The 26,832-nt window shown below is 43.2% G+C and overlaps 2 protein-coding genes across 3 annotated transcripts in view; one reads left to right on the top strand and one right to left on the bottom strand.

Annotated features, from left to right (window-relative positions):
* ITGB5 (integrin subunit beta 5) overlaps positions 1 to 26,832 on the bottom strand; it is a 77,486-nt gene that overhangs the window by 873 nt on the left and 49,781 nt on the right. For both annotated transcript variants that reach the window (XM_083584906.1, XM_083584905.1), the window contains exons 11-14: positions 8,959 to 9,181; positions 7,201 to 7,304; positions 2,440 to 2,556; positions 584 to 750 (exon numbers count right to left, since the gene is read on the bottom strand). In XM_083584906.1, the coding sequence (XP_083441032.1) occupies positions 584 to 750; positions 2,440 to 2,556; positions 7,201 to 7,304; positions 8,959 to 9,181 (611 nt within the window). The remainder of the gene's footprint in view (positions 1 to 583; positions 751 to 2,439; positions 2,557 to 7,200; positions 7,305 to 8,958; positions 9,182 to 26,832) is intronic.
* Positions 1 to 26,832, top strand: part of UMPS (uridine monophosphate synthetase) — a 55,967-nt gene that overhangs the window by 12,674 nt on the left and 16,461 nt on the right. The window lies entirely within an intron of this gene.

Below are 26,832 nucleotides of genomic sequence, written 5' to 3'. Positions count from 1 at the left end.
CAGCTGGTTTGTCGCTTCAGGAGTGACTGACTAGAAGAGCCCTCCAGTGTGAAGGCGGAGGCAGCTCCCCCCCCCCCCAAACTGAGCAAGCCCTGATGCCTCTCCTCACCTGACCAGCTCAAGGAAGCCACACTGTCTTTCCAAGCAGGCAGGCGGCAGCCAAGCGCATGGAGCCTGAGAAGCACCTTCTCAAGCTCCCTGCATCTGTCTGCCTTGTGTCTTCTTCCGCTGGGGTCGGCTGTCTGTTTCTTCATGGCGTGACCAACTGCCCCAAGAGCAAAGCCACAGCCTGCCTTCCTGGGCAAAGGCAATTTGAGCTGCCAGTACGTTGCGGCTCTTCAACTGCCACCAACACAGCCGCTGCACATGTTTGCGTCCCTCCACCCGAGCCACCTCTGCCTCCCTGCACACCATTCTGATCTCAAGCAGCCTCCATGAATCCTTCCCTGAACAGAGTAAAACGAGACTTTCCCTTCTTGCTCTGTAGTCCTCAGTACACATTTGCACATTTCTTCCCACCCCTATGCACTGAGCCCTTTTCCAGCTCTTTCCTGGCCCCCCCCCCCATGAAGTGAATGCTTACCATTTCATATCTTGCCCGGGAACGCTCACTTTGGAATCTGGCAAATTCCCGCCTGTCATGAATAGTGACCAGCAGCTTCCAAATTGCCAAGAGGACAATCCCCAGGAGCACAATGCTGCCTACCACAGCCAGTAAGATCATCATGGCATCAGGGGCAGTGCTACACTCTGGCAAGGAAAAGAAAGGGACCCCGTTGATCATCCTTGATAAGGACACTATCTAAATCCAGTGTAAACATCAGAACTTGCCTTTTCAAGTACAGTTATTTATCAAGCCTGAAAGGTTCAGAACCAACAGCAGAATTTATGATGCAGTATTTCAGAGACAACAGTTAACTATTAACATATGATCAGCTCTGCTAATTCATTTGCAGCATATATATTGTTGCAGCAGCTGAGTTTTTATAAATCCCCAATCCAGCAAGTGGCTACTTCTGTGCACATATAAGGTCACTGGATGGGGAATTTCACATGTCTTTTTGCTTGCTGCATGTGACAGCTCCATATGTATAGCATTTTTAAGAACGGGTGGGGAACCTCAGCCTGGGCTCTTCCCAAGTTTCACCCTTTCCTCAGCCACACTCTTCCCAGGCCGCATTCTATTTCACACGCTCCTTGAGCGTGTTTGCCTGGCTCAGAATGTGTCCTTGAACTCTGATAATGCCTCTTGCTTGTCTAGGTGGAAGCTAGAGAGGGGAATGCGGGTGCGTATACAAACTGGCCTACTTTACATAGATAAAATTTACATCCATTGCTCTGCCCCGTCCACCACTGGCATGCAGCCCCAAAGTCGCCTAGAAAGGAATGCCATCTGAAAATGATGCCCCACCCACCTCAAGCTCACAGCTCAGCTAATTTGACAGGAGACCAAGGCCAGGGCAGCAACTGCATTCAATTCCCTAAAGCTAAGGTAGGGCACAATACTGCCTAACTTTTCAACTACAAAAAGTATTAATTTTTAAAATTTTAAATCCAATATTGGACTCTTTCCCCGAAGTCTGGAGCTGTTTAGATCAGGAGCTTTAGATTATCATGCTATATACCATTGCTTATCTAGATTCTTTTTTACTTTGGTCATAGTTAGACTTAAAAATAAGGGTGGGGATTTGGGTCTAGCCAATAAGCTCCAATTGGCTCGGATGTTTCTTCTGGCAAGAATGCTTGCAACACTGAGGTAAGTTGACTTCATCATCCCATCACACAAGGTCCTTCTGATGTGCTCCAGATGTGCCTGGCACTGATTACTGACCATCAAGCTTCATCCCCTCTCACTAGTATTCTGTGGACCACTCCCTATGTGAATCTGTTCTTCTGGCTTAACCTACAAGCAGTTTTCCCCCCCATAGTGAAAATGAATCAGTGGGCAGAGCAATCCAAACCCCTCTTGTGCTCAGCTGTCTCCTCCCAGCTAAGCTGGACTCTTGCAGGCTGCCTTCAACAGAGCAATGCAGAACTGCCCCTTTGAAATATACAGACACAAGGGAGTTCTATGGGCAGCCAGTGAAAGGTCTCAAAACACGGTATATGGGGGGCAGGAGGCTGAGCTAGCCTAGGATCCCTCAGCATCAGGCTCAATCACTGCACCATCTCCAGGCTGGTGCAGCAATTTAAACCCTCACTTTCAGCCCTGGCTGTTGTGCATGGCATGGCTGTGGAAGTGGCCCCACAAAACTGCTCGTGTGTTTTCTGCACATCTGAAAAGGGAAAGAGTATCTAGGGACAACATCCAAACTCTTGTACCCTTAGTGGTGTTAAAGGAAGCAAAATATTCTAAGGGATTCTCCAGTCAAGTCCACAACCAAACTTTTGCCTCGGTGGTATGGACAAACAGCACAAAGCATGTACGATATAACAAACCTGGTTCCTTGAGAACAGTGATGTTTGTCTTTCCACTGGTGAGTTCCATGTAGGTGAACTTCATCACACAGTCCTTCACTGGGTAAGCACACAAGACTGAATGAGGGTCATCAGTTTCTGGAATAAAATGTAACACAATCCTATTTATAACACAAAGATTTAAAACCCTAGCATATTGTGGCATATGTTGAAAAGCATTTTAACCTATAACATATCCCCAGCATTAGATGCTCCCTTTGTTTTGCTGGGCATTTGTTCAGCGCATCAAAACACAGGTTTGAATTACCATTATTTTGACCCCAGAAATGGAAGAATAAGTTGAGATTCTAAGTCTCTTGGGTCTCTGGATTCCTTTCAATATGACGGCCTTCCTGTTGGTACATATGGAGCAAATTAGGAAACCATTCAAATGTCTAAAATGGTTGAAACCATTAACATAGTGAGTAGGTGAAAGATTGACTCAGCTGCATGCCTAAACATTTTGAAAGCTATGGATAAACACAACTCCAAGACTGCAAAGGAGATGTTGGTATGGCCCTGCCCTCCTTAAAGAGGAATTTCTATGTGTCTCTGAAAGAAGGCCAAACAAAACTGAAACTTGGAAGGCTTTCTTTGGAAGAGGAAGTTTCATTTCCTTATGCCAATCTCCATGGAGGAAGTAATTGTCTGGAAATAAGCTTAATTTTGCAATCCAGTTGGGGCACAGGGAATAGCGGGGAGATGGAGATTAAAATATTCAACACTGATAATGTCAATGTCGTGCATTACAGAAAAACATGCTGTGATGGATACGCTGCATAGGGTCAAGTGAAGGCATTAAACTGAATACAGTGGTACCTTGGGTTACAGACGCTTCAGGTTACAGACTCCACTAACCAAGAAATGGTACCTCGGGTTAAGAACTTTGCTTCAGGATGAGAACAGAAATGGGGCGGTGGCGGCGCAGTGGCAGGGGGAGGCCCCATTAGCTAAAGTGGTACCTCAGGTTAAGAACAGTTTCAGGTTACGAACGGACCTCTGGAACGAAGTAAGTACATAACCAGAGGTACCACTGTACCTTTGCAGCAATATAATGACGCTATACAAAAAGTATTTGAAACATAGTTGAGCAATGCCATAGCTTAAACAAAATTATAGCAGGAAGTAAAAAATAATATTCAGTAGCCTAGGCCAAAAGCCTGACAATAAAGTTTTGTTTCCACCACACAGCAAAACACGAAGTCCCCTCAGACTTAAGAGTATCAAAGCCTGGGTGTGAAAACAAGGAAATCCCATTTACCCAGCAACTGCATGTTTCCATTGGTGGATCTGAATGGGTGAGGCAGGATTGTATGTGAGGATTGGCCCTTCAAGTATCCTTGAGCAGGTTACTTTCCATCTACCTGTGCTCCTGCTCCCATGTTAAGAATCTGATATCTTCCCTTTTCATCTCTCTTACTGTGTGAGCATATGGCTGCTTGGCAGATGGCTTGTGGACCATGTCAGAAGCACAGACCTTTGCAGTCGCCACAAAGAGCTTCTGTCTCAAAGATGCCTCAGCCTTCATTACTCCTGATAGCAGATGGCCCACAGATCCCTACCTGTGCATGTACAACTTCAGACCAAACTAAGAGCAACTGGTATACAGACATTCAGTCAGGAGAGGAATCAAATACAACCCTGCTAAACATCTTGAATTAGTCACATTTAATAAATGAATGCTCTTTAAACTAATTCTTTAAAATAGATTCACTAGTGCATCACTGGAGAAGTTCTGGTGGACCTTCTAAAACAGATGGGGAAGTTCATGGAGGACGAGACACCTAGCCATAATGGAGACTATGCACTGTCTCCATGAGCTGTGTAGGCAATGCTGTGCCCCCATGGTCAGAGGCAGAATAATTCTGAATTTCAGTTGTTGGAAATTGCAGGAGGGTACTCTAGTGCTCAGATCCTTCTTGCAGGTTTCCCACAGGCATCTATCTGGTTGGCTGCTGTGAGAACAGGATGCTGAACTAGATGGGCCATTGTTATATTGTTATGAACCATTTGTTGCTGAATTGCATCTCCCATTATCCCTAACCATTGGCCATGCTGGCTGGAACTGATGGCAGCTGAAGACCCAACAACCTCTGGTGGACCACAGGTTCCCTATCTGCTCTAGAGCCTTGCCAAGAAGTTAAAGTAGTAAACGTTAACCAACAAACACAAACTAGCATGGGAACAAGCAAAGAAGGACTCCTTCACCACAGTATGGTTCCCCCTTTACATACACAGCACAACGGGACAATGATCTATCCCCACAAACAGCATACAAATCAATTTGGCTAACCTGACCCAACAACTTACCCCCCCCCCCCAAACACGCCACACCACAATCAACTGAATGCAGCCAACCAAGTTTGGGACCGGACCCCTAACCTCTCGCATTATCAATAAAAATAAATACATAAACAAAGGACCTACCCATGTGATGCTGACACAAACCCCAAGACTAATAAATAGGAAATAGAACAAAAGAACAGAATCTCCACCCTCTCTTTTCCCCCAAATGCAGTATGTCAATGACAAAAAATGTCTCTCACTAAATATAAAGGAACTGTGAAAAAGACTGAATTGAAAGTGGAGACAACAGATGTACCTTAAGCGTGCATTAAAATCTTTAACAAAAAATAATTAAAACAAACAACTTAAGTGGCATTTGAGGGAAAGCAGCGTATCCCAGTTTCTCATGCTAGTTGTTTGGAACACTGCTAAAACCAAGTATCAAGTTCACGTTTTGAGCAATAAACCAACAATTTGTAAAGGCTCCTAGGGTCTGATCAGACATTCCATCTCATCATTTTTGAACCCAGCTACAGATTTTCAGAAGAATGCACATGAAAGGCCTATCTGGTTTAGGCTAATAAGTAAAGCCCTAATAACAAAAGGAAGATTGAGAAAACGAGGCTCCTAAATGATGCCGGCTTCAATGCCAAGGGATTGCACTCTCTCCCGTGGATTCCTTTTGCTTCCCTCTTTCCTTCGTTTTTGAATACTCCACAGACAACAGTCTCATTTTGAGGCACAAAGTGCTGACAAAGTGGAGATGTTATCAAAACTGCAATCAATCCACTGTGTTTGCATTTCAAAAATGTGCTGAATGGTTTTTATTGCCAGAAATTGCTTGAAGGGTCATTTTTGAGAGAAAGGGGGAAGTTGGGGGAGGAGGAGGGGCAGACGCGACTGTTTCAAGCAGTTTCTCTCCCCACCCCCAGTGGATCATATAAGGACAGGCTGTTAGATGAAATGAAAAGGCCCATCAGATGGGTTTGCAGGAAAAACCCATCTACTGCAGGTTTGGCCACTGCATGTGAAGGTGAAGCAGAAGGGTCCATTCTCCTATATTATTCAACATCTATATGAAGCCAATGGGAGCTGTCATCCAGGGATTTGGAGCATGGATGGCACACATATTTCTCCCCATTCCGTCTGAATCGGGAGAGGCTGTGAAAGTGTTGAACCAGGGCCTGGAAGAGGCTGGATCCCAATAGGCTACTCTGGGGCAGAGGTGAGGGAGTATGTTTGAAGGAGTCCAATATGATCACTATGCCACCATAGTTATGCTCTGTCCAAATTGTGGTGGCTACAGAAGCCGTAGAGTCCATGCCTCTGTTGGGACCCCATAAAGGAGCAAGTAAGGAACGCAAATGTTTCAGTTCAATTCTACCCTAGACTTATAAAGCTGGTGCAAATCACTTCCCCAAAGTGGGTCTCCAGAATTTTTCTGTTTGCACAGGAAGAGCTTTGCATGCAATTCAACACAATATTGGCTACGTTATCTCTGCAGAGCTTAAGCATATGAGTTTGGAAAGCAGCTTCAAACGAAAAGCCTGCATTTCAGGGTTATCTGTATGCATGTTGTTATCTGAAGTTAGCTTTTTGCGATTAGTAGGCATCTGTATTTATACAAGTACCCAGAAGGGCTTTCAGGGGCATTTTTAAGAACACACACACACACACACACCCCGCACCTCTGTGGCAGTTTTGGATGCCATTAATGAAAAAATCTGGACTTTTCTCCCTAGGGGTTCATAATGGAGTCACATTTAAATAGCAAACAAACTCACCACAGACAGACAAAGAGGAAGAAAAAAAGTATGTTGCAACATTTGCATTGGCAAATAGTCATTGTCTGTGAACTGGTGGGAGTGGGGTTGAGCCACAAGTACAGCTGAGCAGCTACAGCTGTGATGGTCCGTCCCCCCTGCAAATGCCACACACACACACACACACACGAGAAATGGAATGTGACAAAAGCTTGAAGTCCAGAGATACCAAACTACTCAGTCCACATGACAATGTACTCCAGACAGAGAGTGGCTGGCTATATCTGTTGCCATTAGATCATGCAGCAACAATTTTCTTTTAACTCAGAGGTGGACTGCAACTCCCATCAGCCCCAGTCTGCATGGCTAATGGTAAGGGATGTTGGGAATTGTAGTCCAGCAACAAGTGGAGGGCCACAGAAAGACCACTCCTGTTTAACTGAAACTATTGTCTCCTGTATCACTAGCCAATATATCTATACAATAGGATCACCTCTCAGCTACTTCTCTTCCTACGTTACGCACACAGTTGTTCTTTAATGTTCCTTTCCCTTACAATTCTAATACATTCAACCATTTGTCTACATTTTAAAGAAATACATTCCAAATTCCCTTTCCCCTAAAGTGGTGAGACTTTGATAAGCAGCATCGACTTCTGCCAGGATTCTGCCTAGTTTATCTTGCCTGTACTTACTGAGAACATCCACTCGAGTAATGATCTCGTCCCGGCAGTGTTTTTGGCAGGTCTGGTTGTCAGCCAGTCTTCCTGAGTTAAACAGCATACACTCAATGCAGTCCCTTAGAAAGAGGAATGAGAGGAGATTGATAGACTTCCCTTCAAATCACATCTGCGTGCAGTGGAGTCTGCCCCCATAGGGAATGGGGCACTGCCCCACCAACCTCCGTTTACCCTCGGCCGCTCCCCATCTGCCTTCTTACTTAGAACCAGTCCAGGGAAGTGGCACTGCCACCAGCTTCCTCCTCCTTAGTCTCAAGTGTTCCCATCGTAGAACTCAGCAGGAAGGAGGATGGGAGCAAAACTAGAATTAGTGGGTTCTGTCTGTCACTGGTTTTCTCTATCCTCTCTGGCTCCACCGACTGTTGGCCTCCCTGTTTTCTGCCCCACAAGTCTCAGTGCACTGTAGCAACCACTATTTGCATGGGAACATGGACAGAGACGTTTTCTCAAAATAAAACCTTTCCCCCTCTGTGGCAACCACATATAAAGGCTGCTGCTGATTTTATTGGTACAGGGGACATGGCTACACATTTGTTTCTTGTATGTAAGGAGAAACGGTTCCCATTCAAGAAGAAATAGTCACTCTCTAATAATACTTTTTAAAAAGAAAGAAAGGGGAAGTGATAAGAAGAACCCCAAAAAGGATTTGCACTGGGAAATTATATTTAGGACAGTCCTGTTTTGTAGAGAAGGTATCCAACCTTTGGAGGCTAATACAGAGAATTAGCCAGTTAAGGCTGTGTAAAATTGAAATGAAAAAGAAAATGCATATTGCTTCAGATCATTTTGCATTCTTTCATGCATTTCACTATACACAATACTATTAATGCATGCCTGCACAACATATTAACTGTCAAGCTGAAAACACAGCATACCAGGCACATATTACAGCTTCATAAACCTGTTTTTGCTATATGATTTGGAATTGGGGGGAAATGGAGGTTGTCAGATACCTGACAGGTTCCAGTACAAAAGCAAGGAGTTGCATTCAGCTTGGGGGTGGCAGGGTGTCACCAGCTGTACAAGCCTGAACAAGTGCCATTAAGCAAAACAAACATCCATCAATGCAAGCTAAATGGATGTTAGAACTATAGAACACAGCAACACAGGAAGCTGCTTTATACCAAGTCAGATCATTGGTCCTTGTCTATGCAGACTGGGAGTGGTTCTCCAGGATCTCGGCCAGGACACATTCCCAGTCCTGCTTGGAAGTGTCAGGGATTGAACCTGGGACTTTCTGCTTCCAAAGCAGCTGCTCTCCCACAGAACTACATCCTTTGCTGCCTTGCATGAAGACAGACGGTGGATGCATGATCCTGGGGCTGTTGGGTCTCCTACCCTCTAGCTCAAACGGATTTCCCCCAGTTCTACCTTTTTAACTGCTGAGGCCAAAAACTGATCCAAAGACTTCAGGTATGGAAAGTACTTCAAAGCTACGGTCTCATCTACAATAAGCCGTAATAAGCACAATGGACTCATGGATGTAGTCTTAGACATGTCACATGTCTCAGCTGCAGATGGGAATATTGATGAGCTACCTCACTGGATTCTAGTGATAAGTAAAGTTCAAGCTGTGATGCATCATCACTTCCTGATTTTTTGTAGGTATATCGGCAGGTGGGATGGACACCAATGAAACTGGAGAGCGACATAATCAGGCACTGTCATCGTTGTTATTTGAAGGGTTTTCACTCTAGCTAGCTCACACAATACCTTTTTGTGCTGCAGACGCCTGGGCAGGTAGGGCATTTCTCACACGTCTCTCCAAAGGCACCCGGTTCTGTGCACTGGCATTTCCCACAAATGCAGTTGCCTCGGCCGCTGCACATCTGGCCATCGTTGGAAAGGCACTGGCCCGTCTCTGTCGAGCAGTTGCAGTTGTCCCCGATGTAACCACGGTGGCATTTGCACTCCCCACAGTGGCATTCCCCATGACCTAGAGGCAAATTAAACAGCAGGCGTCACTTATGCTGCCAACAAAATGGGGACACAGTTCTGGAAGACAGCTGAAAATCCAATTAAGAGGCAGTAATGCTACCCAAGAGCCAATGTGTTCAATGATACAAAGCTGAGCTTGGCTCTGTGCTTGAGTAAAAAAGTCTTAGCTCAGCCATAGACTCGCTGTGAGACTTTGGGCACATCACTGTTCCTCACTGCTGGTCTGAAAATGGGGTATCAAATGAGCTACCTCACAGGATTGGGTTGAAAGCAAACACATTAAAGATTGCAATACTGTGTAAATTAAAAGTTTTATGTAGTAGTAAAAAGGGCAATAGCAGGAATGAGTAATTAAAAACTGACTGTGGAGGGAGATATCACATTCAGCAAAAAGTGTCACCTACAAACTGTTGTAGTTCTCACAAGCTGCACATGAGATGGTAATCCCATCTGCTGTCAGCTGTACCCCGTCAAACTGCAGGTGGGGACTCGCTTTACTGAATCCTCTCCACAACAACCCAAACCAGCCAACCAACAAGGATAAACAAAGCACATGTAACATACATCAAGCACCGAGGGCCTTCTGGCAGTTCCCTCACTGCGAGAAGCCAAGCTACAGGGAACCAGGCAGAGGGCCTTCTCGGTAGTGGCGCCCTCCCTGTGGAACGCCCTCCCACCAGATGTCAAAGAGAACAACAACTACCAGACTTTTAGAAGACATCTGAAGGCAGCCCTGTTTAGGGAAGCTTTTAATGTTTGATGTATCACAGTATTTTAATATTCTTTTGGAAGCCGCCCAGAGTGGCTGGGGAATAAATAATAAATTATTATTATTATTATTGTTATACTTCTGATGCCGACAAAACAAGCCTTGCCATCCTCTACATAGGAATGTAGCAAAGCCCCAAATCATCAAGCTGGCCAGACATCTTATTTGTAACACATGTATCCCTTCCCTCTTCCCTTCAAGGGTATCCAAGGATGGTCCATTTTATCCTCGACCACTGCTCTGGAGATGACAAGTTCCCGCAAGGTCTATCAAAGTCTCTCTGGGCTAATGGTTGCATGTGCAGAATGTGGTCCACTCGTACAACAGGACTAGCCCACCCCTTGGCCTCTAAATCTGCTTTGGAGGGTGGGGGTGGGGGGGAAACAGAGCAAGTTTAGGGGTCACACGGGGAGTAGGAGGGGGAGAGAAAGTCCCATTGTGGAGGTGAACCTCATACCCCACTTAGCACTACATGGAATTCCACTCTCGGGCTCAACCCCAACACACTCAACGCCAGAACTCAACAAAGGCTAAAATTAATTGGCATGAGAATAGCTACACAAGGACTGCTGGACTCAAACGTAAAAAGTAACAAGGCGGTACATTTGATATGTTCTGAAATAATGGACACTTTTAAAATGGGTGGCATCTCATTTGTAGATCCCACCTGGCAAGCGTAAGCTGTACAGCATACAAACCAAGGGGCTAAGCAAGAAAATTAAAATAGAAGCAAGTTCCTAGTTATTGTTTCAAGTGGAGCAAAAGTTCAGACACTCTCTTTTTGGCTCTTGATTATTTCCTGATGCAGCTGAAGGAATATGTTCTTAGTTAAACCCCACCCTCTTTTTTTCATCCTCGTCTGTTTTGCACTAACAATTATTTAATCTTATTAAATATTTTCATCTCAGAGTCTCTTTCCTTGTTTTGAAATAACAGATTCTACTTTGCGCCAACACCAACAAACATTAAAAGGCTACTACAGACCTTGCAGCACTGCTGTTGACAATATTTTGCAGCAATCTCTCCCTGGAGGAATCATTTCTTAGCTGCTTATGATAAAAACGATTCACAGAGGTCGCGACTTGCTATTTAGGATACTTGGAAATAAGAGGATCTTAAAAAGCAGGCGTATCTGAGCCAACCAAACAACTCCAGGCCAGCCACTTTGGGATGTTCAACATATTTGAAAAGTAGAGGTCCCTGGCTCCCCTCCTTAGACATTTTGGTGGGGGTTGGGGTGTGTCGAATCTGCAGTAACCTTCGTACTAGAGTCAATGAAGTTACATTGGAAAGAAAACTGATACATAACATAATGCCTTGATTTATTTAATCCCCCCCCTCCACTCTATTCCAAAGGTGAACAGTCTTTGTTTTAATGTATTGCTATCTCATGTGAACCTCGCAGCTGCCTCTATGGAGTAGATTAGGCTGAGGAAAAGTGACCTGCATTGAAAGTTTCGTGGCTGAACCCAACACTCACTCCTGCTTTCCTTGTACATGTCTCCTTGGAACTGTAAGGGCTTTGGACAAGTTCTGCATAATGTGAAGCAGGATGGAAGAGGTACATTAGCAGTAACCTAAGGGCTGCAGGCCATTTCAACCTAAGAGGTTGTGGATACAGCCCCACCAGTTTCTGGGAATCCTGTGAATGCTGCTTGACACTCCAAAGCCAGCATCACTTCCAGAGCGGCACATAACACATAAATAATAAATTGTAGCAAAAGCGCTGGAGTGCTAAAGATGGCTTATTACGCGGACAACAACTTTTAAAACATCCAGGAATATAGATTCTGGTTCAGCTGTGAAATTCCCAGTTCTAACCACACGGTTAAAGACAGTCCACAAGCCCATGTCCCCCATACTCACCTGACATCAGGTGTGGGGCAGGTAAGGAAGCAGCTACAAAGAAAGACTTGCAAGCTTGCAAGTTAGAAGTTATTTTGCTGTCAGCAAGCCCCACTTTGTCCGCCTGAAGGTGGCACTGATGGCAAGGTTGACCGCCAAGATACTAAACCAAGTGGTGTTTTGTTCATTTTAAAAAAATGTATCATCAAATGGGACTGTCCCTCCTCTATGGTAGCAGATAGCTACTGTGGTATGTTATTAAGTATGGCACCACCCAACTTTTCTGAAAGTGTATTTGATGGTTTTGTCTGTTTCTAGATAAAAATGACAACAAAGTCAGGTAGCTCTCAAAAGTAGCAGTGAATGCTCCTCCTGCCAGATGGGAGAAGTGCATGTATTTTGACTTGGACGCAAACTGAGGTTTTGTGCTGTGGAGAATTCTATTCAGAAAGAGAGGCACTGGTTAATTTTTGTTGTTTCCATTATTGCAAGGAAAATCTTTGGGCACTTAAAAAGTTTGCTCAGCTGGAATTACCTTGAAAGAAATTGAGCTGCAATCATTACCAAGATTAAACCAGCTTTCAAGACACAAATGCATCAAGAATTCCCAAGCCTGTGGCAGTCTGTTTGATATTTCTTATACACACACACTCCAAATTAAGAGACAGGGAGGGAGGAAGAGGCCAGGAACCTTTACAATATGTAAAAGGCCGTCTTGGAGAAGCATTCAGACTCTAAAAATAAATGCTGGAAAAGCACTGCACCCTTCTGCAGGCACAAGTCTTCCTGGTGAATTGGAATATATTCTCAGCCCAAGAAGGGAAAGTGCATTCTAAAAACAAGTCAGAGGCGTCAAAGCAACTTACAGAGACTGGGTGACTAACACGTCTGAAACAGGGCATTCTGCCTACAGTACTTCAGTTTTTAAAAATGCTACGCCTGACATTGAATGATTGCAGCATGTTTCAATTGGTGAATGAGTTATGTTGCTCTTGAAACAAAATGTCAGCTATATGATAGTAAGGTACCAGTATCAAACGTTTAAAGCATCTCTCTTTTGGGAGTGGGGGTAGTATCAAGAAACACACATCTGTACCCTAGCACCTGTTGCTGTTAAATAAATATATTTTGTGCACTTGATAAACCCACCATTCTTGTTTTGCTTTTGCATCCAATTTATTAATGCCGTTTGCTAGAAATATTTCACTTCCAGCTTTGCCACAAGGAGCTTCCTCTAGTCCAACTCTGAAATGAGATGTCAGATGTTTCCTGCTCTTCCACTGAAAGCAGTAAACCTAATTCCATGTTTAAAATCAATAGCCAATTTTATTAGAGTGCTCTTAAAAGACAGCAGACTGACAACCTGATTGTTTCCATGCAATATTCTCAGAAGCTCTCTCCCCTAGATCTCTATGCTTGTAAAATCAGTGGCAGGCAAGAGTGCAGTCTGAGCAGGCAAGTGATTCACAGCTGCCCTGCACCACCACTGGCCTGTGTACACATGGATGCAGGCTTCTGTGTGCACAGCCCCAAGCAGGATGAGGGGTTTTGTATTCAAATCGGAATTATGCTCACACTTCAACAGGGCCAAATGTAGTAGCTAGTGATACACACATCTGTACCTTTGGAAAAGAACCAAAACAGCTGGGAAGTTGGGGGGGGGGGGAGAGTCTACACCTTAGCCTTTCCACACTACTGAGCCCTGCTCACAAAATAACTGGTCAGCAGGATGTGAATTTATTTTAGGACTAGGCACTTGTAGCACAGACTACAACTTGCATGTGTTGTAGGACAGAGTACAGCTGCAGGTTAAACAGTTGTGACCAAAGACACTTATTTACGTCTTTCTATGGATGGCCATTACTGTGAGATGAATACGGAATGAAATGGACCTTTGTGAAGACTGGGTGTTTTTCAGCAAGCGATAGCAGACCCTTATTTTTGCAGTATGAAAACTGACCAATGCCTTTGCTGAGCAACTGCAAATGAACAGCTCACAGCAAGGTAACAGCCTCTCTGTGGGATAGTTCATAGCCACCACCATAACTTACAGCTGTAATATGTAAACTGTCCTGATATTAGACAAAACAGAGATAACGGTATCACTCCTTCAAGCTCGGTGTCCTGCTGCTAAATTACTGCTACAGGAGATGAGAACACCATCATGTCCATCTAGCTCAGGACTGTCTACACTGACTGGCAGCAGCTACCCAGGGTTTCAGAAAGGGCTCTCTCCTGTTCTACCTGGAGGTGCCAGGGATTGAACTTGGGACTTTCTGTGTGCAGAGCGAATGCTCTGCCACTGAGCCACAGCTCTTTCCTTAAATATTATTGGTTTTGTTATGGTAAAAGGAGCTGCAGTTTGCCTCCCGTGTACATTAAATTACCTTCCCAACTCCCAGGAGATGAAAACAAGACACACGGGCCAGCTAAATCAACAGATTCATGAGTCGGGAACTTGCAGCAGTCCAAGAAACAACGCTGGTTTCACCAAAGCTATTCCCTTTCTCAACAAGGGAGATGGCTATATGGGACTGACTCAGACTCAAATTCTGAGATGCATCCCATTGCAGCTAAATAAGCAAAGACTGGGAGAACACTGCTGTCTTGCTGTTGTCCAGGGGCTTGGCAGGATGCTGCCCTGGCCTCCTTTGCCCCCATTTCATGCAGGAATCCTTGCTAAGTGAACAAGGCACAACAAAGAGACCATCTCCCTTCATCTCTTCCCTCCCCCTCACTTTCCGTTTTTCTCCACTCCTCTGCCTTTTCAGCAGGAGTGTCAAGAGCACAATACAAATTAAGAGATTTGGCACAGTTTAAGACACAGACCTCCACGCTGCAGCTTTCCTGCAATTTGTTTACAAGGACACATGCCAGTCCTCATCGCGTTTGTCTGGGTTTTTGAAAAAAGGAAAGAAAAAAACTCCCAAGTTGAACCATTACAATTAGATTAAACTGGCTGAGTAGCATTTTATAGTTCCCAAATGGAAACTCCTAAAAATAAATAAATGCATGACTGCCCTATAGCGCTGGATGGGAGCTCTAATGCAGTCCAATTAAGTTTCCAGCATGGAGAGAGATGACTTATACAGAAATAAGGCAAACAAGCTAACTTCTGTCTCTTGCACCTTAAATCTTAATGGGACTCCCACTAAAGTCAGCAGCAGGACTTCTACTTATTTTAATGGAGCTGGATTGTACCCTTATAAATGGTTGGCCACTGGGCGAACAGGATGCTGGCCTTTGGTCTGATCTAGCAGGGTTCTTCTTATGTTCTAAAGAGAGGGATAAGAAACTTCAGTTGTGCTCACCACTACATGGTGGGAGAACAAAACACTACTGTTGAGAAGAAATGAAGTGGTCCTCAAATTATCCCTGAGCACAATTCAAAGTGCTGGTGTTAACCTTTAAAGCCCTAAATAAAGACATACATCTTGGTCCAGGTTAATTTAGGGCAAGGAGTATCCAACATGTTTTGGACCACAACTTCCCCCAATCCCATTCAGCATGGCCAATAGTCAGGGATGCTAGGAGATGCTGTGGTTGAAACATCTGGAGGGCATCACATTGGCTATCCCTGATTTACAGAATGCTTTCTCCCACAGAAGACACTATCCCCTAGAATGCACAAACATCATTTGAGGAGGTGGGATTGCTCCAAGTCCCATTGTTAGCAAATGTTAGGTGGTAGTTACAAGCAGCGGGACCTTTTCTGTAGCAGCCCCTACTGTGGAACTCTCTCCCCCCTAAAGCCTGCTGTGGCAGCTCTGCACTGCTTCTTACATTGTTAGTGAAACGTTTGGGATCTGAGACCTAAAATGGTTAGGTAGCTTGGGATTCCGACTCACTAAAGCTAATTTTTATATTGTTTGCTGTTGTTTTTGTCTAGAAGACTCCAATTTATAAAGTTGATACTTGGGGCATTTTACAGTAGTTTTACTGTTATTTCTACATAATGTTGCATGCTGCCTTGCAGGCTTTGTTTGGTGGGATTCAATTTTTTAAAAATAAGTAAGTACAAACCTTAGAGGAATGTAGGAAAAAGCTTTGAACTTTGGAAAATCTAGAAGGTTGAGCTTAGAAACAGGGTATAACGAGAAGCAGTTCCTTCTTAGGCAAACAAGTTAAACAGCTTCCAACAAAGTTATTTCCATGACTCAAGAAAGGAGCATTAGCTTCTGCCTACATTCCAAAATAGCACAAATAAGCACGCATCACACACTGCCACACAGTGAATTTTGCACAAGGTAGCAGACGCTCTCCCAGATGTTTTTCCTGGGATGGCAGACTACTAGGGCTAAAAGAGATTAACCAACTGTGAAGATGGGAAAAGCTAGAGCACTACCAGACTCAAGAGAATAAAAAAAAGATTCTAGCAAGACATGAATCTGCAGAGCTGCTTGTATATTGTGAAATCAAGACTGTGCACAATCTATAAGCTTCTGAAGAAAACAGAGAATCACTCTTCCCAACTCCCACAATTTCTGCTTTTTGCTTTGAAACAAGAGGGAGGATGCCTGAGCAAAAAACCATCACAGAAACAACTGAGCCTCAGGACAAATAATTAAAAAGTTAAGCCAACTTGTCCTCCCTGTTCCACTATCTTCTGCCCACACACACTACTGTAACTGGGGAAAATTATGATAAATATAATAAATCAAGAATGAGAGGATGGGGGGGAGTTGATGTAAAAGCATCCACTATTGGGTCACTTTCTGCTAGCTATTCTGCTCACTGTATTCTGGCAACGTGCTGCTCACCTGCTCAGCAGGATCACATATAAAAAGAAATCCAACCCAACCAATGTATGTGTGCTCTCCAGTTGTACACTTAGGCCTATGTTGTGCAGTAGAACTTAATGCAACCTCGTAGGGATCCTTTTTCACCCCAAGTGAGAGCTGCAAGCCAAAAGGGGGCAGGGGGAGGGGAAAAAAAGAAATGCAATGCCAACAGTGGCTGTATAGATCCAAGAGCTGGTGGTTCCATTTTCCAGACTGTAGTGCAAGGAGACTGGAATGCCCCCAATAACACATTTCTTCACCTAAGAAAGCAGCATACATGTTGTAGCACTGGGGTTATATGGGCACCCCACCCTGGGTGTATATGAAAAGATGTGCCTTGCCCACAGAAACTGCAACAGGGCAATTCCCAAACATATTTCAATAAGCTCACCATTATGCATAATGAAGCATTGGGTTCATTCCCCTCACAAAGCTACAATTCCCAGAGTGATTTAACAATCAGTCCCTCTTTCTCAGAGCACTCTGGAACAACTCTTAACTCTGTGAGGTGAACAAGGGTCTCCTGGCAACTCTCAGCACCCTTAAGAAACTACAGTTCCCAGGATTCTTTGGAGGAAGCCATTAGCATTGCAAGTGATGTGGCAGGGCTTTAAATGGATGGTGCAGATGATGCCTTATGCAACAAGTCACACAGATACACAAACATGCCTCATTGGGAGGCAGTATTTGGAAAAACACAGCTCTTCCAAAACATTACACTTCTTTAGACTGTACAGCACCCTCAGTCTTGCCAACCCTTCTCATATAAATCATTCAGCATTCACAGATGCAGTTATTACTGAGAACATCGTCTTTTTCCAGTTATTCCTAATGCCATTTATTTTGAGTCAGCATTTTCCATTTAGTCTGTGTTGTTTCGTTTTTTTACAAAAACCACAGACTTCAGCCACTACAATTGTCTTCACTATTATTATTTATTTGCAAATTTAACAAAGAAGGGAAACAAAAAAGAAATTTTAAAAAACAAAGGGAGAAAAAAGAGGCACTATATAAACAACAACAATAATTAAAAACACTGTCAGTTCACATTAAGGATACCTAGATCATGAAGTCATTATAGTCTTTCCACCATCCTTCCAGTTTGCTTCCTGTCTTCACACACACCCTTGTTTTTCATGCTCTCAGCAGGGGCTAAGAAATGACTGGAGTTAATTTAGCAGTTGGCAAAAAGCAGGCGTCCAACCCTTCCCCTTCTAGACTCTCGAGTTTTGTGACCTTTCCACATGTTAAGGATGAAGGCTTTCCTTAGCAAAATTATTCAGTCCCTCCTTTTCTGCAGGCAAAAAGCTTCAAATAACCTGTGAGTGTTCTGACCATTTTTTCCTTCTTGGTCAGATGACTAAAAGTACTGAATTTTCATGAAGGCCATGGAAGCTTTCATTAAGACAACTTCACAACAAAGTGCTATACACTAACCATAAGCCGCTTATGTCTTAAACAGGAAAACACAAAACTATGCAGAGGTGTGTTTTTACATTCCAACTCAGCCTTCAACATGTTAACTTGACTTAACAGGGCAGGTATGTCAACCATGTGAATATAAGCTTGCTGTTCCACTTCAAGCTCATGGCACTTTAAATCAATGAGTCTTTAAAGCGCCACTGCACTCGTTGCCCTAACCACCCACTCAGGCCCCTAAAAAAAGAAACAAAAGTGGGGAAAGAAGTGGATGCCTTTATAAACTCTTTAAGTGTGTGTTATTGCCGCTTCCTGAAGAACCAAAATTTAGACTGGAGGCTCACTGGGAGAACAAGGAACATCATAGATTCTTGTCTGCACATCTCTCACACACCCCAAGTAAACCATAATCTGTTTATTCCCAGCATTCATTTTTTTAAAAAGGATATGTGCCTAGCATTTGAAGAGTCAGATATATGGGGCAAAAATGTACAAACACTATTCTCCTTTCTGTGTGAGAAACCAGACTGCCCCCCCTTTAATTTTTGGGTCCCCCTTGCCCACACCAGAAAAAAATATTGCAGACGCCCATGTCAGGAGTCCTGTGGAAGACCTCTCTCATATCCACATGAACAAGCAGTAGCAGAGCTGTCAGCTGTGGAAGGTGGAACCATTCAATGCAGAAACACACAGGGGCCTGTCAAAGACCCAAGGCTCCAAGGCATAGGGAGTGGCTGGAGCAGCGTGGGACCCCTTGACCCTACCAAGAGAAAGCTGTTAAACCACTTTATAATACCAATCTCACACATTCGTTGTTTTAAACCTAGGGAGAGCAAGCCCTGCCCTATTATGGGCCAAGCCAAATGGGATATTCAGTCACATTGCCCCTGTCATTCCTCTTCTCCCACCCCGCCAAAAAATATAAATAAATTACAGAACATATATCACTGGATGCTGCTCTCTGCAGTGTAAACTGCCATGGAAACAGCTCATTTACTTTTCCCAACACGGTGCATTCTGCACTACATGGGGAAACATCCTAGTAAGAGATCAATTGTTGGGATTAGCAGGAAAAATTGTCTTTGTGGGGGGAAAGCACCAGGGATGGAGGTGGTGGGGAGAGGGGAAAAGAGAGAGGGTGTGAATGCATCACAGGCCTCAGAGTGTTGCACAGCAGTGGGCCACACCACCCTTTGCCTCAGCACCACCATCCAAAGGTGCTATATGTGCTTAAGAGCACAAAAGGAAATCAACAGTTGGGGAAGGAGTGTAGCTTAGTGGCAGAGCACCTTCCTTGCATGCAGGTCCCAGTTTCAATCCTGGATCTCCATTAACTAGGCAGGACTAGAAAAGACTCTTTTGAGACCCTAAAGAGCTGCTCCCAATTAAGCGCAGGCAGGAGCAAGCTAGATGGGCCAACGTTTTGATTTGGTATAAGGCAACTTCCGATGTCTCTGTGTAACAGGTTAAGCCTCTGTGCCTCATCATTTCCCGCACATTCTGCCTTTCCCCCCTAACTTGAATGCCCAGCATAAATGCAGCAGGTTCATCGAATCCATAAATTTACACATAAGAACAGCTTACATGATAAATGTACAGCTGTTATAACCTGGGCCAGGACTGGAGGCGAGAATGTCTGGGGAAGGGAGTAAGTGGGAGCCAAGCAGAAAAAGTTAAGGATTCTGCTGAAATCTCCCTGCTTTTTGACAAGCCAGTAGCAAGAGTCAACTAATATGCTAAGCAGCCTGCCTTACTGAAATGACTGGATTTCAATAATCCAAAAGGGATGAGCAAACAAGGGGTCATTATAAGCAGAAACAGAGATCTATTTATTTTGCACCCATCATCTTTGTGCAAATTGTGAATTTCTTTCACAACTTTGCTGACCAGGAAGTTTGATTTTTTTCATTTCCCTTGGAAAGGAAAGTATATGAGTCACAAGGATTTCTATACTCGAGGAAGTCTCCTTTGCCACTCCAACCATCCTAGATGCATCCAAACAATACTTTGCAGTATACTGAAAATAATAGTTGGATTATCAGTTCAGCTGCCAAAATGGTCTTTTGGGTTTTCAGAGTTAAAAAAAGTTGGTGCATGCGACAGGAATTCACTACTTGGAGGGGCTTTGTATATACACAGCTCATGTCTTTTTAGTGCTGCTGCCAAATTCATTCAGATGCTGAACAGTTGCTTTCCCTTTTTATAGGCTTTGGACATGAATGGAATAGCGATTCCTGTGCTACCAGGATGGCGCTTTAGTGCTTTTCTCATCAATTAAAAAAACAAAGATTTAATCCTTCCCGCTATGTTCATGCTAGCTTCAATCTAATGCCAGCAGTGCAATACCACATTCCTGTATTGGGGAAAACAGCTCTGCTGCTACTGCTTGCATCTATTTCTTTACTAAACAGGATTAAATTAGCATTTGAACATGCACATCCAGCACAAAGTTATTTTAAACCGCAAATTTCAAGTAAAGGTTTCAGAAATCAGAGGTTAATACAGGGGGGAAAGGGTAACTTAGCAGATCTGAAAAAAGGAACAAAAACATGCTAGATAAGCACATTCAGAAATACAGTAGCACTTAGCCAGCACATGCACATGTTTTAAGATGATGCCTTAATTAAGGAGAGAGGTTTCAACATCGACAGTGACTACTCAGCCAATAGCCATTTTAAAAAAGCATGTGACAGTTGCATGATTTCATTCCACATGGCAGTGCCAGATGGGATCTAAGAACTGCCTTTTTTATCAACAACAATATATAGCGCATACTGTTCAAGTAGAATGTGAAGACTCTTCCCAGCTAATGAATCCCAACTACACAGGAGAGGAGAAAATATATCCAGAGTCATTCGTTAACCAGCAATGGAGGAGCAGGGGGAACAGAAAGGGCAAGTATATTTCAATCTAGATGGATGAGTTGTGACCCACATGTTAAGAACTGGTTCATAAGGGACAACTGCATATTCCTGCATATCATCAGGGTTCCTTCCAACTCTTATGATCCTATGATTTCTGATTTTGCCTGGTAGCTCAGTAGAGCTGGCAAGCAACAGGTGTGCCTGCTAGGCAGAAGCTGCAGCCCAAGATCCAGGGATATCACCTATGTATTCTTCCCTGTCAGGTCCACAGAGTTCTTAGAAAGTATGCAAGCAGACAGCTGATCCTTTAAGCTTCACTTACAGCTTTCAAAATGACTTCAAAATGCAGGATGTACCTTAGAACCACATTCTCAAAGTCCAAAACTGCTCCACCGTCACCTTGCCTTAGAATCAGGACTATTGATCAGGGATGCACACATACAAATGTGTTTCCCAGTACTGTACCAATCATCCAAGCAAAAACTCTGGACTGCATTGCTTTCAATGGAAACTGTATTTGGAGGTGCATCCTTCCGAAACCAACACACTGCAGACAGACAGCATATGTGGATTCTCATCATCTCTGGACTCTGTTGCTTTCAGAGGACTGCACAGCCAGGTGTGCAGTGCTCTGAAGGTGTGCTCTACTGAAAGTAGCACACATTTGCATGTATAAATCCTAAACAACTGATGTTTGAATTTTTCATGATCTATACTGGTATCATCTATCTCCAAACTAAACCCCGGGCCTGCAAATTATCTATTAGGTGAAAAGAAGGGGTTCCAGAAGGTGTGAAACTCTCCTTGTACCCTTAACTAGGTATACAGCCTGTTCTTGCACATACAGTATCATGTGAAAGGGGTGATAAGTCATTGTGTTCATCCTGGAAAAATCCAGTATCTATCAGTCTTGCTCACATCTGCTCTGGCTTCACATCACTTGGGCAATATGTGGTTAAGTGGTTTATTTTTTGCCCACTACTGTTTTTTAAATTTTGATGCAAGCAAGGGGAAGTTCCCCTGCCCTCCCCCTGAACTGTTTGCCATTATGTTAGTGGTGTTCTGTTGCGTTATTACAAGGATGGGCAAAAGACAGATCCCAGCAGGAAAAACAACTCCTGACTTTTTATAAAGGGGGTTAGGCAAAAGCAATTGGAGGATGGGAGAGGGGAGGTGGAGAAGAGATGCCTGCAGGATGGGGGTGGTGTCAAACTGACTCCATAAACCCCTAGAGGGAATAAGGCTGATGACCCCCAAGACACGTGCATAAAGCATCAGAAGAAGAAGAAAGACTGCTAAGCTATTGGAACTCCCAAGCACAAAGAATATCTTCAAAATCTAATGCACATAGTGGAAGCCGCCCCGCTACAACTAGCAACAAACAACAGGACGCCACTTCCTGCTGTTCATGTCAGTCCTTATTACATCTGAGGGACCTAAATCTTGACCCCACATTTCTGCAAGTTAACCCATGTGGCAGTAATGGCTAGAAGCATGCCACGCCTAATCCTTGTTAAGAGGCACTTGGAATGGAATTCAAGTAAAAGCAGGCCAGCAGACCCCAATGCTGGCTCACTTTCTTTTAAAACATGCCTGGGGAATCCATAAATCTCTGCCGCTAACCAGAAGTGTCACGGGTAGGGAGGAATAAATGTGTCCATTTCAGTCTCTCGTTTTTCCAATCTCATGGTTCAGTCCAGTACATATTTCCACACCAGGTTTTCAAAAGTCTCAATGAAAATGTATCAGTATTTCAGCATGTGTTTCTCCTGCTATATTCAGTTTTGAAAGCCATCTTCCCTAACAAAATGCATTTTTGTGTGCTGTTTTTTATGCGCACCTCCCCCCCCCCAAGCCACATTTTTGTACACAATCTTTGGTTGGAGAAGTGCATTAAGAAAATTCGAAGGAACATGAATTTTGAAGGATAGCTGCATTTCAGTTTGCGTATTGTTTCAGAAAGCGTGAATTTGTATGAAAATGTGAAACAACACAAATTTCTCCCCATCCCTCGTCATGAGTCAGAAAACACACACACGGTTATACGTATCAAAATGCAGTAGCCATAAAGAGAGAGATGCTGAGGGAAAGAGAAAGACTTGTAAAAAGCCTGGTCAGTCTGTACAAGTTGGCCTTTGTATTTGCTGGAACTAAGAAATTGCTTCTTTGGGAAGCTTATGAGAATGAGAGAGAGAGAGAGAAACAGAAATCTAGCTGGATATATTTTCCCATCTGTCCTCTTACAATGTATTTGGAACATTTAACAGATATTAAAACAGAGCTCCTAAGCATCTTTTGGAAAGAGAAAAACTCAAGGCTATAAAACATAATAACTAGCTACAATTGACTAATAAGTTTGGAATACAGAACCAAAATGTGTCTTAGGGTAGGGAGAGGTTCCTGCCCTGGAAGGCCGAATTTGTCCTGTCAAAAGCTTCCCTCTCTCCTCGAATCAGAATATTAACTCAGTACATATTATTTAAGTGAATTATACATTGCAGAAAATTGTGTTCAATCTGCATTAGAAACGGAATGCTTATTAATGAAGGTGGATAACCTCTTAGTTATAAGGTTCTGAAATTCAATGATAAATTATAAGTTATACTAAACAATAAATTTATAGGTCAAACAAAATAAGGCTAAGCTTATAAAATGCTGATAAATGGGGAAAATACTAATATAGAAACTGAAATGGGAACACATGGGGATATAGTTCTAACTATCATTCCATTATCACTCTTGCAGTTGTAGACTACACACATTTACTCAGAGGTTAGCCCCACTGTGTTGAATGTGGCTTGCTACTAAATAAGAGTGCATGGGATTGCAGCCTTATTGCGCGACGTACCACACAATCCTCCCAAGGTCTACTGTACAAGTGCAACCAAGATGAAACTTCAGTATCACTTCCAGTTTCCAACCTGTTTCTGAGCAAAAGGGAGCAATCCACACGAAGAATCTAAAAGGCATCTGACCCGGAAATAATCAAGAGTTCAGCAGTGAAGGAGGACAGCTTGTCTGAACTGCACCCCTCCTCCAGAGACCTCAAAACCTACAAGGATTCAAATGCATCAGCAACACATCAAGCATAAAGAATGTGTTGCTAATTGTTTGGATCCTGATCTCTAAAGCAGACAACTAGTGCCAAGAGACTGCATCACAAAAGTTGCAAGAGGCAGGAACTCCAGCTGAGAATGTTTCAATCGTAATGAGCAAACTAAACCACACAAAAATAACATGGCTACCCCTCTGGAGAGAAAAAAGATTTGGTAACATTTGGGGCTTTTCTCCCATTCAAACATTCCTCCCCCTGCTCTACTACTGTGTGTAATTTTTGCAGAATTTTCTAAATTATAAGATATGGCTGAACTCTGATAGCAGGGGGAGTTTGCTGTTCTCCTTTGTGGTTACATTCCTTTAAATTATTTTGGATCGTCCTCAACTGATGCCAAATCATACCCTTTTGTTGTTGCCCCTATTATCATAACCATTTCCTCATAAAGTGCATGAATTATCTTATTTTACTTGCATGAAATATAGCATTGACATGATTCAACACTCCATGTGGCTTAAGATTCATTCCCCAATGTATGGGCTACTTTCATCCACAAACCACACTGTCTCCTTTTGACTTGCACTGCAATTAAACATACTGAATCACTCCTGGGAAAGCTTCCAGGCATCCAAGTCATCATATGCTAGCTATAAAACATGCTTTCACCTTCCTTCGCCATAGTAAAAAGAATATTATATGAGCCCTGTAAATTCACAATCAAAAGCACTATCCATCCTGAGATGGGCCCACCAGCTTGCAGAACTTTGCAGATATATCTTATTTCCAGATTCTCTGATCTGCACATAATTTTTAAGCTGCCTTGCTGCTGCTGATTGCTTTTGCAAAGTTTCTGGATTCTCCTCAGGGTGTTCTTGTCCTTCTGGGTTTGTCTGCCACAGAGTTTAATGACTGCCAGAGTTCAATTTGGCACTCGAGTAGCTAAAACTGTGGAGGTGGTTTCGATCAGCTGCTTCTGCTATTCACATCCAATTCAAGGAGCAGCGTAAAGAAAGGAGAGCAGTGCCCCAAAAGGATGGCTCTAAATCAGGTGTGGGGAACCTTTGGCCCTCCAGAGGTGAACTACAACTCCCAAGAGCCCCAATAGGCATAGCCAATGGCAAGGGATGACCAGACTACCCTTTGCAGTAGGCAAAACCCAGGACAGAATATTCCCAAAAATCTCTTCCAAAAAAAAGAGGAACTTTTATTATGCCTACCTGAAGAGAGAACCTTCCCAGAAGTGCTCATCTCCCTAGGGAGGCTCACCTGGCCCCTACCACTAATGGCTTTTCAGTAGTGATGTGGAGTGGAAATTTTCCCAGCCCATTATTTTTCCACATTTCCCCCCTGTTTCCTCAAGTTTATTTAGTAACAAGGAATGGATGTGAATTGTAAATACAATATTAGGCACGCTTGGTAGTTTCAGAGTCTTGAGTCCTGTTTACTAAACAAAAAGTAAAATGAATGTGCCAAATTAGATTCCTATTAAGGGCACCTGAAAATGTTCTGAAGTAAATTGAACAATGACCAAAGGAGACAACCTTTGGAGGGACTTACAGGTCTAGGGACTTTGGGCAGCACTGTGAAAAATTTCTTATGTATCAGCATTTCCTTAAGCTACTTTGGATATTCTTTTGGGTGGAAAACAACTAGCTGCCATAGTTTCAAGTCAGTTTTTATTATGATTGAAAATACAATAAAAATCGTTTCCCCGCTCCTCTACATGCAGCTGCTGGGTGACCCTGGGCCAGTCACACTTCTCTGAAGTCTCCCAGCCTCACTCACCTCACAGAGTGTTTGTTGTGGGGGAGGAAGGGAAAGGAGGATGTTAGCCGCTTTGAGACTCCTTAGGGTAGTGATAAAGCGGGATATCAAATCCAAACTCATCTTCTTATAAGGTTGTTAAAAGAATTACAAAGCGAAAGTACATGAAGTGCTTTAAGCATTCAAAATGCACTATATAAAAGGATGAGTTTTCCAATTTTTTTATATTTTAGTAAGAAAGCAAAGAGAAGGATAAGCCTGCATTTAGCAGGACTCTAGTCCTCAGTAATGATATTACATTCAAAGTTCCAAAACACCATTCTAACAATAGCAACAGTGCTTCATACTTCTGCTAGAAAACTTCACACACACTAAACAGCATAATTACATTATTTCTAAGCAAAGCTATAGGGTTCTAGCTTAGCAGTAAATGTGGCACTAGAAATCCAATGTTTCCAGATGTCAAATTGACATCTGGACTAGGGAGAAAAGGAAGCCAAATTGCAAGAAGACAGGCAACATGGTTCCTCTTAAGGTTAATCTAAGCCATTTTCTTTTTCATTTCCTTTATTGCCACCACTGTAGCTTGCAGTATTTAATCCTTGAAAAGAAGAAATACTGCAGACCTAACATCTGCAGATTCGTGAGTGTCCAGTATGACTCAGGCTCAGATGACTACTTAAAGGTGGCTCTTGCTACACAGGCCATGGAAAGTATGCTTCATTTTGCAAGACGCTGCAGTGTTGTACGAGTTCACGCTTACAGTGATCAAGGCTGAACTGCAAAGTCAGGCAGTTACCACAGAGCCATTTTACCACCGTTCAAGCGGTATATAAATATTGCAAAATAAAGGAGTATGTATCTCGCTTGCCCGTCCCTTATTTCTGGGATGGTGTACATAAAGCTGTCTGCATGTATGTGAACATTTTGCAAGTGTTGTCAAAAGAATTAAAAAGCTTAAACTCTACAGCATGTAAAATTAAGGAATGTTAGAAGGATGCTGGAATGAAGTTACATGGCTTTAGCAGAAAGGTTATAAAGAATTAAGTAAAAATAGATTGTTAATGGGTCAAAGTGGAAAATTTAAGGTTAGATTGGGTTAAGATAAATTATGGAACAAAAATTGAGTAAGATGGAAAGGATTTGCTGAAA

This window comes from Podarcis filfolensis (genome assembly GCF_964270895.1).
Source record: "Podarcis filfolensis genome assembly, chromosome: 1".
In the NCBI taxonomy this organism is placed as follows: domain Eukaryota; kingdom Metazoa; phylum Chordata; class Lepidosauria; order Squamata; family Lacertidae; genus Podarcis; species Podarcis filfolensis.
Note: the sequence above shows the minus strand (reverse complement) of the source record. Positions and strands in the feature narration are given on the sequence as shown.